Source organism: Nannospalax galili, unplaced genomic scaffold (genome assembly GCF_000622305.1).
Source record: "Nannospalax galili isolate Female #2095 unplaced genomic scaffold, S.galili_v1.0 scaffold95, whole genome shotgun sequence".
In the NCBI taxonomy this organism is placed as follows: Eukaryota; Metazoa; Chordata; class Mammalia; order Rodentia; family Spalacidae; genus Nannospalax; species Nannospalax galili.
In genome coordinates this window covers 5,461,413-5,473,265 of record NW_008342393.1, presented here as the reverse complement: position 1 = coordinate 5,473,265, position 11,853 = coordinate 5,461,413, and the positions used below count along the sequence as shown (strand labels likewise).

The 11,853-nt window shown below is 37.7% G+C and overlaps 1 protein-coding gene across 22 annotated transcripts in view; it reads left to right on the top strand.

The window, feature by feature from the left end:
- Spag9 (sperm associated antigen 9) overlaps positions 1-11,853 on the top strand; it is a 159,187-nt gene that overhangs the window by 109,059 nt on the left and 38,275 nt on the right. For 12 of the 22 annotated variants that reach the window (XM_029566107.1, XM_029566102.1, XM_029566101.1 and 9 more), the window contains 5 exons: positions 1,682-1,739; positions 2,759-2,911; positions 4,065-4,116; positions 10,048-10,178; positions 11,699-11,755. In XM_029566107.1, coding sequence (XP_029421967.1) covers positions 1,682-1,739; positions 2,759-2,911; positions 4,065-4,116; positions 10,048-10,178; positions 11,699-11,755 — 451 coding nt within the window. Of the gene's footprint in view, positions 1-1,084; positions 1,100-1,681; positions 1,740-2,758; positions 2,912-4,064; positions 4,117-10,047; positions 10,179-11,698; positions 11,756-11,853 lie in introns of all 22 variants that reach the window. The other 10 variants (XM_029566104.1, XM_008838386.3, XM_029566106.1 and 7 more) reach the window with 1 other exon arrangement.

Below are 11,853 nucleotides of genomic sequence, written 5' to 3'. Positions count from 1 at the left end.
TTTTTTTTTTTTTTTTTTGCTCTGCATATATTTTTAGCTTTTATGCTTCTGTAAATGTTTGAGAGTTTATAGCAGTCCCAGTTATTATATAAGCTTTTTTTCAACCAGTCTAAACTACATTTTTCTGTATCTATAGCTTTATTGAAAAGTTTATGCTATATTTAAGGCAAATATCTTTGCATCATTTTGGAGCTGGAATTTGGAAACTTTTAGAATCCCCTTGCCCCTTTGTGATCAATACATAGATAATTGAATATGGTACTATTTCTGAGTTTTGAGAATATTCAAAAAAATGCATTGGAAATAAAATAGGAACACATATGTCAGCATTAAAATTTTAACATTCCCAGGTTGGTTTTATTTGCTTTAAGTAATTACAAAATCATTTGGTATATTAACTTTTTTTTTTTTTTAAGTAAAAGAACATGTTAACTGCTTGACCTTAACTAGTTTTCTTTAGAAATATTTTCTTATTTTCCTGACTTAAAATGTTACTTCTACTGTATGTCACTTTCCAACATTACCTCATGATTCTTGGAATGAGTGATAGATTTTTTTGCTTTGTTTTTCTTGGGATGGGTCTTTTTTTGGTTTTGTTTTGTTTTTGTTTTTTTCCTTCTTCAACATTCTTTCTATTTCTTCAGTGTCTTATGAGAACCAGGTAGCTTTATTTTCCCTAAAGATTGCTATATTGGATCTTACATTAAATATTCTGCATACTTATATGAAAATACTCATTGAAATATTAAACACAGTTCTAGAAAGTGACAACTGGATATTATTTCATGTGAGGCACTTTGTAGGGTACTTTATGTTATTGATTTGGAGCTTTCAATATTATATTCAATTTTATTGTGGGAAAGAATTGGTAGTTTTTTTATCAGTGAGCATCCTTGTGAATGAAGGAAATCATCTTTATTTCTGCCTTTTGCACATCATGCATTAAGTCATAACATTGTGAATCAGATATTTTTCATATCATGCATAGAACTTTATAGATTAATAATCTGTTTTCATGCTGTTTCTTACATAAAACATTTCTTGTTCTTTGTTTTTGCTTTACATGGAATGCATGGGCTTTAAGACCATAATTTCTTTGGTAAGGTTTCATCTGCCTTGGGGTTTTGTCTTTGGCCTTATTCCTGCTTATTCTCTATTAATGAGACCTAATTTTTAGGCAGAAGCCTTCACTAGCAGCTGTGATTTAGAAACAGTTTCTGGTGCATATTAGTGCCACTGTTTTCTCTTTTCCCTTAAATAATGCTACTTGTTAAGAATACCTGGCAGAAAAGTCTTGATCCTTTTGAAATATTATCTATGAGAAACAAAATGTAGAATAATAGATTAAAAGAACTGGTCAACAAAAGCTGGGAGTGGTGGCTTAAATGTGCTATACCAGCTAATTGGCAAGATGAGGTAGGCAAATCGCTTGAGCCCAGGAGTTTGAGTCATTCTGAGCAACACAGCAAGATCTAACAAAGCAAGCAGCAACAAAAAGATTAACCAAGAAAATTTTTAGCTTTAGTCTGTGATGACTTGATAATTTTATTATTCATTCAATAGGTATATCAATTAAGTACACAAAATAAGATTAAATGTCAGATAAAAGAAATCTTATTACTGTAGCTTATATAATTTTTGATACATTTATTTTTAAAGTTTATTATTTTTCTTTTGGTAGGAATGGGTCGTGAAGTTGAGAATCTCATACTAGAGAATACACAACTGCTGGAAACCAAGTAAGTATGAAAGTTGAACAAGGAATAAAAGCTAATGAATTTTCTTGTTGAAGTCAATGACTTATATTAGCTTAACACAGTGTGGTGTTGTCTCCATCATTCTCTGTGTGTGGGCATGTGCATGTGTGCACACACACAAAATAGGTATTGAGTCCTACTTTGCCCCCATAGGTTAAGTTTTATTGCTCTGTTACTTTTTTTAGAAACATAGATTTTCATTTCCTTTCCACTCTACAAGTATCTTCTATGCCTTTCTCTCAGTATTCTGGATGTGTCTTGAACCCTTTCCCCCTCGTTGATGTGCCATTTTCATATTGTTTTTCCTTTGGGTTTCTTATATTTCTTCAAAAATGTTTTGATTTTTACTGAGCCTCTTCTGTAGAGCTCTCCTTCATAGTTGTGCATTCTAGGGTACATTTTGTGGAGTCGTAAGATCTTCAAGCAACAGGTTAGGGTATTGTTTAATAGAACAGGTCCTTTGTCATGTGAAGCAGCAGACTGGGCCCACTTGTCAATTTCCTATGTCAGAGCAATTTTGAAATAACTGTGTATGTCCATATAGAATGCAGCTAGCTGTAAATGAGGTTATACCTACTGTAGTCAAATATACTGGATCTTAATTTTTTTATTTCAGTTTCTTTCTAATTTAAATTAATTTCTCATTAGTTACTAAAGGTGATTTAAGAAGTAATTTGACTATTTTTTTGTAATACCTTTTTGGAACTTATAATAGTAGCTTTAGAAAGCTATTTTTTAAGTTTAATCTTTCTTAATGCTGATTTTTTTTTATTGGTGGTCTGTCCTCTTTTACCCATTATTTGCTTGCCAGGTATGAAGAACAAAACTATTGCTTTGTGTTCTTTTGGCCTTTGTCTATCAAAAGCATCAGGTACAATGTCTTAAAGTATTCAGATGCCCAGTTTTATGATTAGAAAGTTTATTTTGATCTGCAAAGGAATAGCTCAAAGATGGTAAGGGTATTTATTTGTAATGATGTATTTGAAATATGTGTTTCTTAGAAATGCTTTGAATGTAGTGAAGAATGATTTAATAGCAAAAGTGGATGAGCTGACCTGTGAGAAAGATGTGCTACAGGGGGAATTGGAGGCTGTGAAACAAGCAAAGCTGAAGCTAGAGGAAAAGAACAAAGAACTGGAAGAAGAGCTCAGGAAGTAAGTTTTAGCAGTTGCTCTAAACCAGACATGCCCAGCCTTCTGACATTGCAACATGATGTCATCTACAAATGTGTTGGACTGCATTCATGGGTATCCTGGGACACATGCCACCTCAGGCCACAGATTGGACATGCCTGTTCTAAACCAAACTCTTTGCCAGGGTGCCACAAAGGAGTACAGGAATAGCCCTGAGACTGAGGCTTCCAGCCCACTCAAACCAGGAAGGACCAAGTGCTGCCTAGAGAGAGTGAAGGCCCCCAGCCATTTGTCCTTCTCTACTTACCAGCCTGTTAACCAAAAAGTACTTTTTTCTGTGCTTTATCTCCCACTGCCCAGTTCATCTTGGTGTCAAAAATTAGAACTGCTATAACATCTTTGATAATAAGGAAATTAAAATTCTTTATTTTCCTTCACTTAGCTTGATTTTGTTGTTTTTCTTCCTTGGGATAGAGTCTTATGTAACCCAGGCTGGCCTCTAATTCACTGTGTATAACAGAGGATGGCCCTGGACACCCGATCCTCTGTCCTCAGCCTCTCAAGATGAAGTTATAGGCCTGTGCTGCTGTGGCTGACCTATTGGTTTTATTAATTTGTTTATTTTCTGAGACAGGGCCTCGTGCAGTCCACCTGACTTTAAATTTACTGTATATCCAAGAATGACCTTGAACACCTACCTGATCCTCATGTCCCAGTTTCCAAAATTCTGGTATTAATGGTGTGTGCCACCACACCTTGCCCAGCCTGCTTTTTGTTGTTGTTGTTTTTAAGAAGTAAAATAATGTCATTTTTCTAAGATGAAGGCATTTTTCTGCTACCTTCTGTGGCAATTTAAATTGTGTTTACATATTCTTTTATTAATTTAATTTTTATTATTTTTAAATTTTGTGTGTAATAGTGTTTTGCCTGCACATATGTAAGTGCCCCCATGCCTGCAATGCCGGCAGAGGCAAGAGAAGAGAGCATCGTATCCCTTGGAACTGGAGTTAAAGAGAGTTGTTGGCCACCATGTGGGTGCTGGGAACTGAACCTGGGTCCTCTGCAAGAGCAGCCAGTGCTCTTAACCACTGGGCCATCTCTCCAGCTCCTCTTTCATTACTTTAAAATGATGAATTCAATTCAAATAATGTGCTTAATTTTTTTCTTCCCTCAGAGCTCGTGCAGAAGCTGAAGATGCAAGGCAAAAAGCTAAAGATGATGATGATGTAAGTCTATAATTTGGAACTTTTTTCTTACAAGTATTAGGTATTTTGGAAATACCATGCTAATATTCAGATATAGCATTATAAAGCTCTTAAAAAGAAGATATGTTTAAATATTATTAATAAGCTAGCTCATGCTTCCTCATGGTATCCACATGCTAAGTTTTTTTTAGTTATAGGTTCTGTGCTCACTTTTCCTCTGTAGTTCAGTGCTTTGACCTGTGTTCACAGACTAGCTTCAAACTGACACTCCCCATTTTGTCTCAGCCTCCAGAGTACTGGTCTTACAGGCAGGGGCCACCACATCTAGATTGCTTACATGTTTAAATCCAAGAAGCTTAGAGCCACCTGGGACTGTCTCAGGATTGTTTTTGTTTGATTTTATTTTGTTCTTTTCCTTTGCTTTGGGGATTGAACCTAGGCCTTGTATGCATTAGGCAAGTGCTCTACTACTGAGCTATATCCCAGGCCTCAGATTTTGATTTAGGACTATGAAATCATTAGGCTGGAGAGATGGCTCAGCAGTTAAGAACACTGGTTGTTCTTGCAGAAGACCCAGGTTCTAATCCCAGCACCCACATGGTAGCTAAAAACTGTCCGTAACTCCAGTTCCAGGAGATCCAATGGCCTCTTCTGTCCTCCAAGGGCATTGCACGATACAGGTGCACTTACCTACATGCAGGCAATACACACATACACATAAAATAAAAAAAAAAGAAATCATGATAATAAACAATATTTAACATGAAAAGATGAATTCTAGAACTTAAGTGCTTGCCAATTAGCCCATGTTGTTGCTACATACATATGTAGAAAAGAATGGACAGGAGCTTCTTATATAGTGCTGCTAGAATACTAAAGTATCATTTTTTAACATTAAAAAAACTTCTTTAAAAAATAACTTATTTGTGTATTATGTGTATGAATATTTTGCCCATATGTACATAAGTGCACCCATCTGTACAGTTGCCATGGAAGAGGGCCTTGAATCCCCTGGAACTGGAGTTAAAGATGGTTGTTAGCCACTACATGGGTATTGGGAACTGAACCTGGGTCCTCTGCAAGAGTAGCCAATGCTCTTAACTGCAGAGCTTTTTTTTTTTAATTATACTTTTATTGGAGTCACTAGGAGAAAGATTCACTTGTGGTTCAAGTCAATGTTCAGAATCCTAACTGGCCAGAAAGATCTGGTCCCCAGCATGAGGCCAGGAGGGAGGGGACCAAAGAGATGAAGGAAAGACAACAGCCCTGTAAAAAGATGAGTGGGTGGCTTCACACATACAGATGAAATGTTGGAAATCTCTCCAGCCTCTAAATGATTATTCTTTTTCTTTTTAATTTTTTATTTTACGTGTATGAGTATGTTGCCTGTATGCATGTACGTGTACGTTTTGGATATTGCCCACAGAAATCAGAAGTGGGTGTCAGATCCCCCGGAGCTGGAGTTATAGATGGTTTTAGCCACCATATGGGTAGTGGGAGTTGAACCCAGGCCCTTTGTAAGAGCAGACAGTGCTCTTAACTTCTGAGCCATCTCTCTAGCCTCTAGATGAGTATTATGATAGATGCTTTCAGATTGAAATTCAAGTTTGAGATAAATGAATGTCCTGGACAGAAGGGTCATGTGGCGTTCCTTCAGTCTTTGTGCTTTTTACTAGAATATATAATACATACAAAAATAGGTGTAAATTGTAAATTGGGGTTGTAGAAATGGCTCAGCAGTTAGTTTGCTACTCCTGGAGAAGACCCAAGTTCAGTTCCCAGAACTCATGTCTGTAACTCACAATTGCCTATCTAGGGGATCTGACAACCTTTTCTGGCCTCTGTAGACACCTGTATACATGTGCACATATAGACACATACACACACATTTTTTAAAAGCTAATATAAAACATATGTTCTGAATCATAATAAATTTTTATAAGTCAAAGCCAAATTTAAGAACTAGAACATGGATCAGTGAGATGGTTCAGCTGGTAAAAGCACTTGCCATGAAGCCTGACTACCTGAACTTGACCCTCCACAAGCACCCCAACATGCACACAAAAAAAATGTGAAACATGTGCTGGATAGCTTTAGTGTCAACTTGACACACCTGGGTCGAGGGAGCCTCTGTTGGGCAGTTTCCTTCTTTGGACTGGTCACGTCCATGGGGTACCTTCTTGATTTTTGAATGATGTGGGAGGGCCCAGCCCACTGTGGGTGGTGCCACCCATGGGAAGGTGGGCCTGTGTTGCATGGGAAAGCAGGCTGAGCAGGGACCAGGGGAGCTAGCCAGTAAGCAGTATTCCTCCATGGCCTGTGCTCCAGCTCCTGCCTCCAGGTTCCTGCCCTGAGTTCCTACCTTGGGCTTCCTGATGAACTGTGACCTGGGAGATGGAAGCTAAATAAACCCTTTCCTTCCCAAGTTGGTCTTGGTCAGAGTGTTTTGTCACAGCAATGAAGAAACAAACTAGGACAACATGTTTTAAATGGACTGTCAAGATAGCTTAGCAGTTAAAGATACTTGCTGCCAGACCTGACAACCAGAGTTCAACCCCCATGACCCACATGGTGGGAAGAGAGAACCAACTTCTGCAAGTTGTCCTCTGCATGATGTGGCATGCATGCATCCACATACGTGTATACACACACAGATATACTTAATAAATAAATGTAATGTGAAAATAAACTGAAACTTTACCAAACATGTCTCTCACCCCTAGAGGAAAACACAGTCCTTTATCATCTGCTTAACTGAAAAATAATTTGAGCCCTTTGTGGTAGTGTACCCTTTAATCCCAGCACTTGGGAGGCTGAGGCTAGTAGATCTTTGTGAGTTCCAGGCCAGCTAGGGCTTCCTAGTGAGACCGTCTCAAAAAATTTTTTTATTATATCACAAATATAGATGGATGGATGGATGAGTGGATGGGTGGATGGACGGATGGATGGTGGTCCTAGTTATCACTGTCATATCCTAGAATTGCCTGAAAAAGGAGTCTCAATTGAGTATTTGTCTTTATCAGGTTGGTCTGTAGACAGTTCTATGAGGGACTGTCTTGACTGTTAATTGATGTAGGAGAGCCCAACCTATAGTGGGTGGTACTGTCTCCTGGCTGGTGGTCTTAGACTGTATAAGAAAGCTAGCTAAGCATGGGCCAGAGAGTGAGCTAGCAAGTAGTGGTCTTCCATGCTTCTACTTCATGCTCCTGCTTGAGTTTCTGCCTTGACTTCCATCAATGAGGGACCATGTTCTAGAAGTGCAAACCAGATAAATCCTTCCTTCCCCTAAGTTGCTGTGGTCAAAGTGTTTTATCACAAAAACAGAAAGGAAACTAGGACACACATATATAGCTAACATTTCATAACATTTTGAAGTGGAATTTATAAGAGCATATTAAATCTATATAGGTAACAACTAACTTTCAATACTTTCTTTTATTGTATATGAGTGCTTTGCCTGGATGTCTATAAATGCACTATTTGCATGCAGTGCCTGTGGCCACCATGTGGGTATTGGGAACCAACCCAGGTTCTTCAGGTTCTTTTTCTTTTCTCTCTTTCTTTCTCTCACTCTATCTCCCTCCCTCCCTCCCTCCCATCCTTCCATCCTTCCTGGTCTCCTTGTAACCCCAGCTGGCCTTGAACTCACAGAGAAACACCTGCCTCTGCCTCTTAAGTGCTGGGATTAAAGGTGTGTGCCACTACACCCAGCATCTTAATTCTTTTATAAAATGATAAAATAACACATTTGTAAATTCAGAAATTAAATAGTCTACATCTATATATCCCTACAAAGTATGTTTTTCATGTTTCATACTACCTTTATGGGCAGAGGGTGTGCCTCCATGATAGAGTGCTTGCTTGCTTGAAGTCCTGGATTCAGTCTAGAGACTAAAGGACAATGTTCAGTCTTGGAGACTTGCTGGTCTTGACAGTATGAAGTTTTGAGATTTGTCTGTATTGTAATATAGTACTATAGTTGATTCATAGCATCCTATTATGTGAGTGCTCCATAATTTATCTGTTTTCTTGTTAATGAATAGTAAGGTTTTTAGCTTTTTTTTTTTTTTCAATGTATATGCGTGTAGGTAAGTGCACCCATGTCGTGCAATGCCCTCGGAGGTCAGAAGAGACTGTCGGATCCCCTGGGACTGGAGTTATGGACAGTTGTTAGCTGCCATGTGGGTGGTGGGATTCGAACCCGGGTCTTCTGCAACAACACAGTGCTGTTGGTAAACATTATAATAAGTCAGGCATGAAGGGTGGAGAGATGGCTCAGCAATTTAGAGCACTGTTTTTGCAGAAGATCCGGGTTTGAATCCAAGCACCCACATGGCAGCCAACAACTGTCCATAACTCCAGTCTCAGCGGATCCGACAGCTTCTGACCTCTGAGGGCATTACACGACACGAGTGCACTTACCTACATGTAGGCAATACACACATACACGTAAAATAAAAAATAAATAAATAAAATTAAAAATAATAAGTCAGGCATAATGGTGCTTGCCTGTAATCCAGCTCATAGGAAGCTGAGGCAAGAGGATGGCAAGTTTGAGCTAGTGTAACAGGTCAGTCTGGACTAGCCTGGATTACTTAATAAGACTGTCTAAAAAAAAAAAAACAAAAGTGAAACATTGTAGTACAAGCCTTAGTGTTGAGACTTGCGAAAAGTTTTCTGAGTATATCCCTAGTAGTGGGATTGCTGTATTGGGAAATTCAGGCCTTTTGTTATTTGTGGTTGACTTTTGTTTAAAGAGGCCAAGTTCTACCAGGAGTGGTGGCACACACCATTTAATCCCAGTACTTGGAAGTCAGAGGCAGGAGGTTCTCTGTGAGATCAAGGCTAGCCTGGTCATCTATGTAGTGAGTTCCAGGCCAGCTGGGAGACCCTGTCTCAAAAAGCAAACAACAACAACAAACCCCCCCCCACCCATAAAAAAGAGGCCTAGTTCTGTAGTAGGAGGTGAAGGAATGCTGAGGACTAAGTTCAGTTTTTCTCTGACTGAAGGCTTCAGCTTTGATCCAAAATAAATATAATCCTCTCAACAAAACAAAAGCACCATCATTAAACCCACCTTCTTCCCCAGAAGAGAGCTGAGAAAGCAGCAGAAGGAAGTTAACCTAGCCATGCTCTTTGGAGTTTGTACCCTGTGTATCTTTCCATACCCACATCCTGTTCTTTCTAGTAGCAATGCTGGCTAGTATAGTGATTCCATCTTATATCTCTGCTGGTATTTTTGTGACTGTTACAGTGGGTTCCTTAGGAACAGAGTAATAGGTTGACTACTTATGCTAGCTCCTGAATATTTAAATGGATTGGTAGTTTGAGATATATGAACCTCTTTTTGAGCTACATTGTAACTATTTTCTGAATGACCCAGAACATGAATTTAAAATGTTAGTATAACATTTCCAAGAAAATTAATAAGGGTACATTAAAATCTTTTAGAAAGTTAACTTTTTTGGTTTTAGTTAAAAATATGTAATTTAGGGGGCTGGAGAGATGGCTCAGGGGTTAAGGGCACTGGTTACTCTTACAGAGGACCTGGGTTTGGTTCCCAGCACCCAAAAAGCAGCTAACAACTGTGTGTAACTCCAGTTCCAGGGAATCCAATGTTCTCGTCTGACCTCCACAGGCATTGTATGCATGTAGTATACTTACACACATGCAGGCATAAATAAAAAATATTTTTAATTTGTAACTTTTTATCAAATTATAATTCAAATATCAGTGTTTATACTCCAAAATTAAGTTGCTTACCTCTTATCTTTTTGGTCATAAGCAATAAATTGAGTGTCTGATTATTTTATTTTATAAGGACATTTTTAAAGTCATCTTATTAAAGTTAAAAATTAAGAAATGTTTAAAATTTTAAGATTTTGTTTAAGTCTGAGAGTAACACCAAAACATACCTAAACTCCCAATGTGATTTGCCCCTTGTTATTATAGAGTGACATTCCCACAGCCCAAAGGAAGCGGTTTACTAGAGTAGAAATGGCCCGAGTACTCATGGAGAGAAACCAATACAAAGAGAGGCTAATGGAGCTTCAAGAAGCTGTTCGGTGGACAGAAATGATCCGGTTTGTATGAGAAATCCTCTGGTGTTCCTACTATTGCATCATTAGATGCATGTGTTCCTTCATTGCTAACTAGAGTCCTGCTTAAGGATTTGTGCCATTTTGTTTACAAGGAGAAACTTTCTAAATTAGCATTTAGATTAGTAATAGAACAGGGTCAGAGATATTCTGAAAACTAGGTTTCTTTGGGACAGTATAGGTGTTCCCAAACCTGTAAAAGATAATTATTACTTAGGAATGGATGGTCATTTTTCCACAAGAATATGGAAATTGTTACTACTTTGCTAGTGTTAGGGGAAAAATACATTTCACATACAATACAGAAAAAAATAATTCATTTTTACTTAGAATCTTCCTGTAAAATATACTTGACTTTTCCCTCTTTATATTTGTCTGTTTATGCAAAATGCACCTTTCATTGACATCTTTCAGTCAGTTGGATCTTTTTTAAATCATTAACACACATTAATGATTAACATTAAGGGGGTTCAGTATGATAGTTAATGCATACATATAGTACACACAGATCAAACCATGGTCCCTACCAAGTTTGCAAATTATTTGCTCATTAATTTACCCATGTTTTTTGAGTTTAGATTGTCACATTGAATTTACAGGTGTTTTTAAAGTTTATAGTCCTAACATTCAACTTTTACTTTCTTATACTTACATCATTTTTGAGCATCATTAAGTGATTTATCAAAACAGTAAAGTTACAAGCTATTTCTTAAAGGGTGAAAGTACAGACAATAAAGTTCAGATGATATCTTTACTTTAGATAAAGGCAGGGATTTACAAAGCATCATTTTAAAGGGAGAGTTAGAGGATGTCTTTTTTAATAATTTTCTTTTCATCTTTTGTTGTTGTTTATTGAGACAGGTCTTGCTCTGTATCTCACACTAGCCTCAAACTTGTAATCCTCCTGCCTTAGGCCCCTTTGTGCTGGGATTAAAGGTGTACACCACTATACCCAGCTCAAAAATTTTAATATTTTTGGTCATGATGCTCTACCCTTACCTATAGTCCTAACCACTTGGATGACAAGGCAAGTGGATTGCTTGAGATGAAGAGTTTAGAGCCAGTCTGGGCAGTGTAGTGAGACACTTTATTTTTTGGTTTGTTTGTTTTGTTTTGTTTTTTTTGAGATAGATTCTGGCTTTGTAGCCCAAGCTGGCCTGGAACTAGCTAGAGCCTTCTTACTTCTGCTGGGATGAAAGGCTTGCACTACCGTACCCTGCTCTAGACCTTCTTTCTTAACAGCAACAAAAGAAATGGGGAAAACTTTAAATAGGAACAATCAGGCTTATTGACTATTTGTCCAACACAGGTAATAATCTAGCAAGACACTGAGCTCTTTAAGGTGGGATGGTAGCAGACTGGCTCATGTCAAAGCAACTGCTTGCTAAATTTAATTATGGACTCTTGCTGGTGTAGCCTGTGAACTTTGTGGGTCTTTTGTTCTTAGAGAAAACTAGAACACCTGTATCTATCTAATAACACTTTTTTTTAAAAAAAAAATCTAGGGCATCACGAGAAAATCCAGCCATGCAAGAAAAAAAAAGGTCAAGCATTTGGCAGTTGTAAGTATATTAAGGACATTAAACATAGATAACATTTTGAGACAAGAATATTATACTGACTTTTTCCAATTAGGAGGAAATAGCTAAACTGAAGTTCT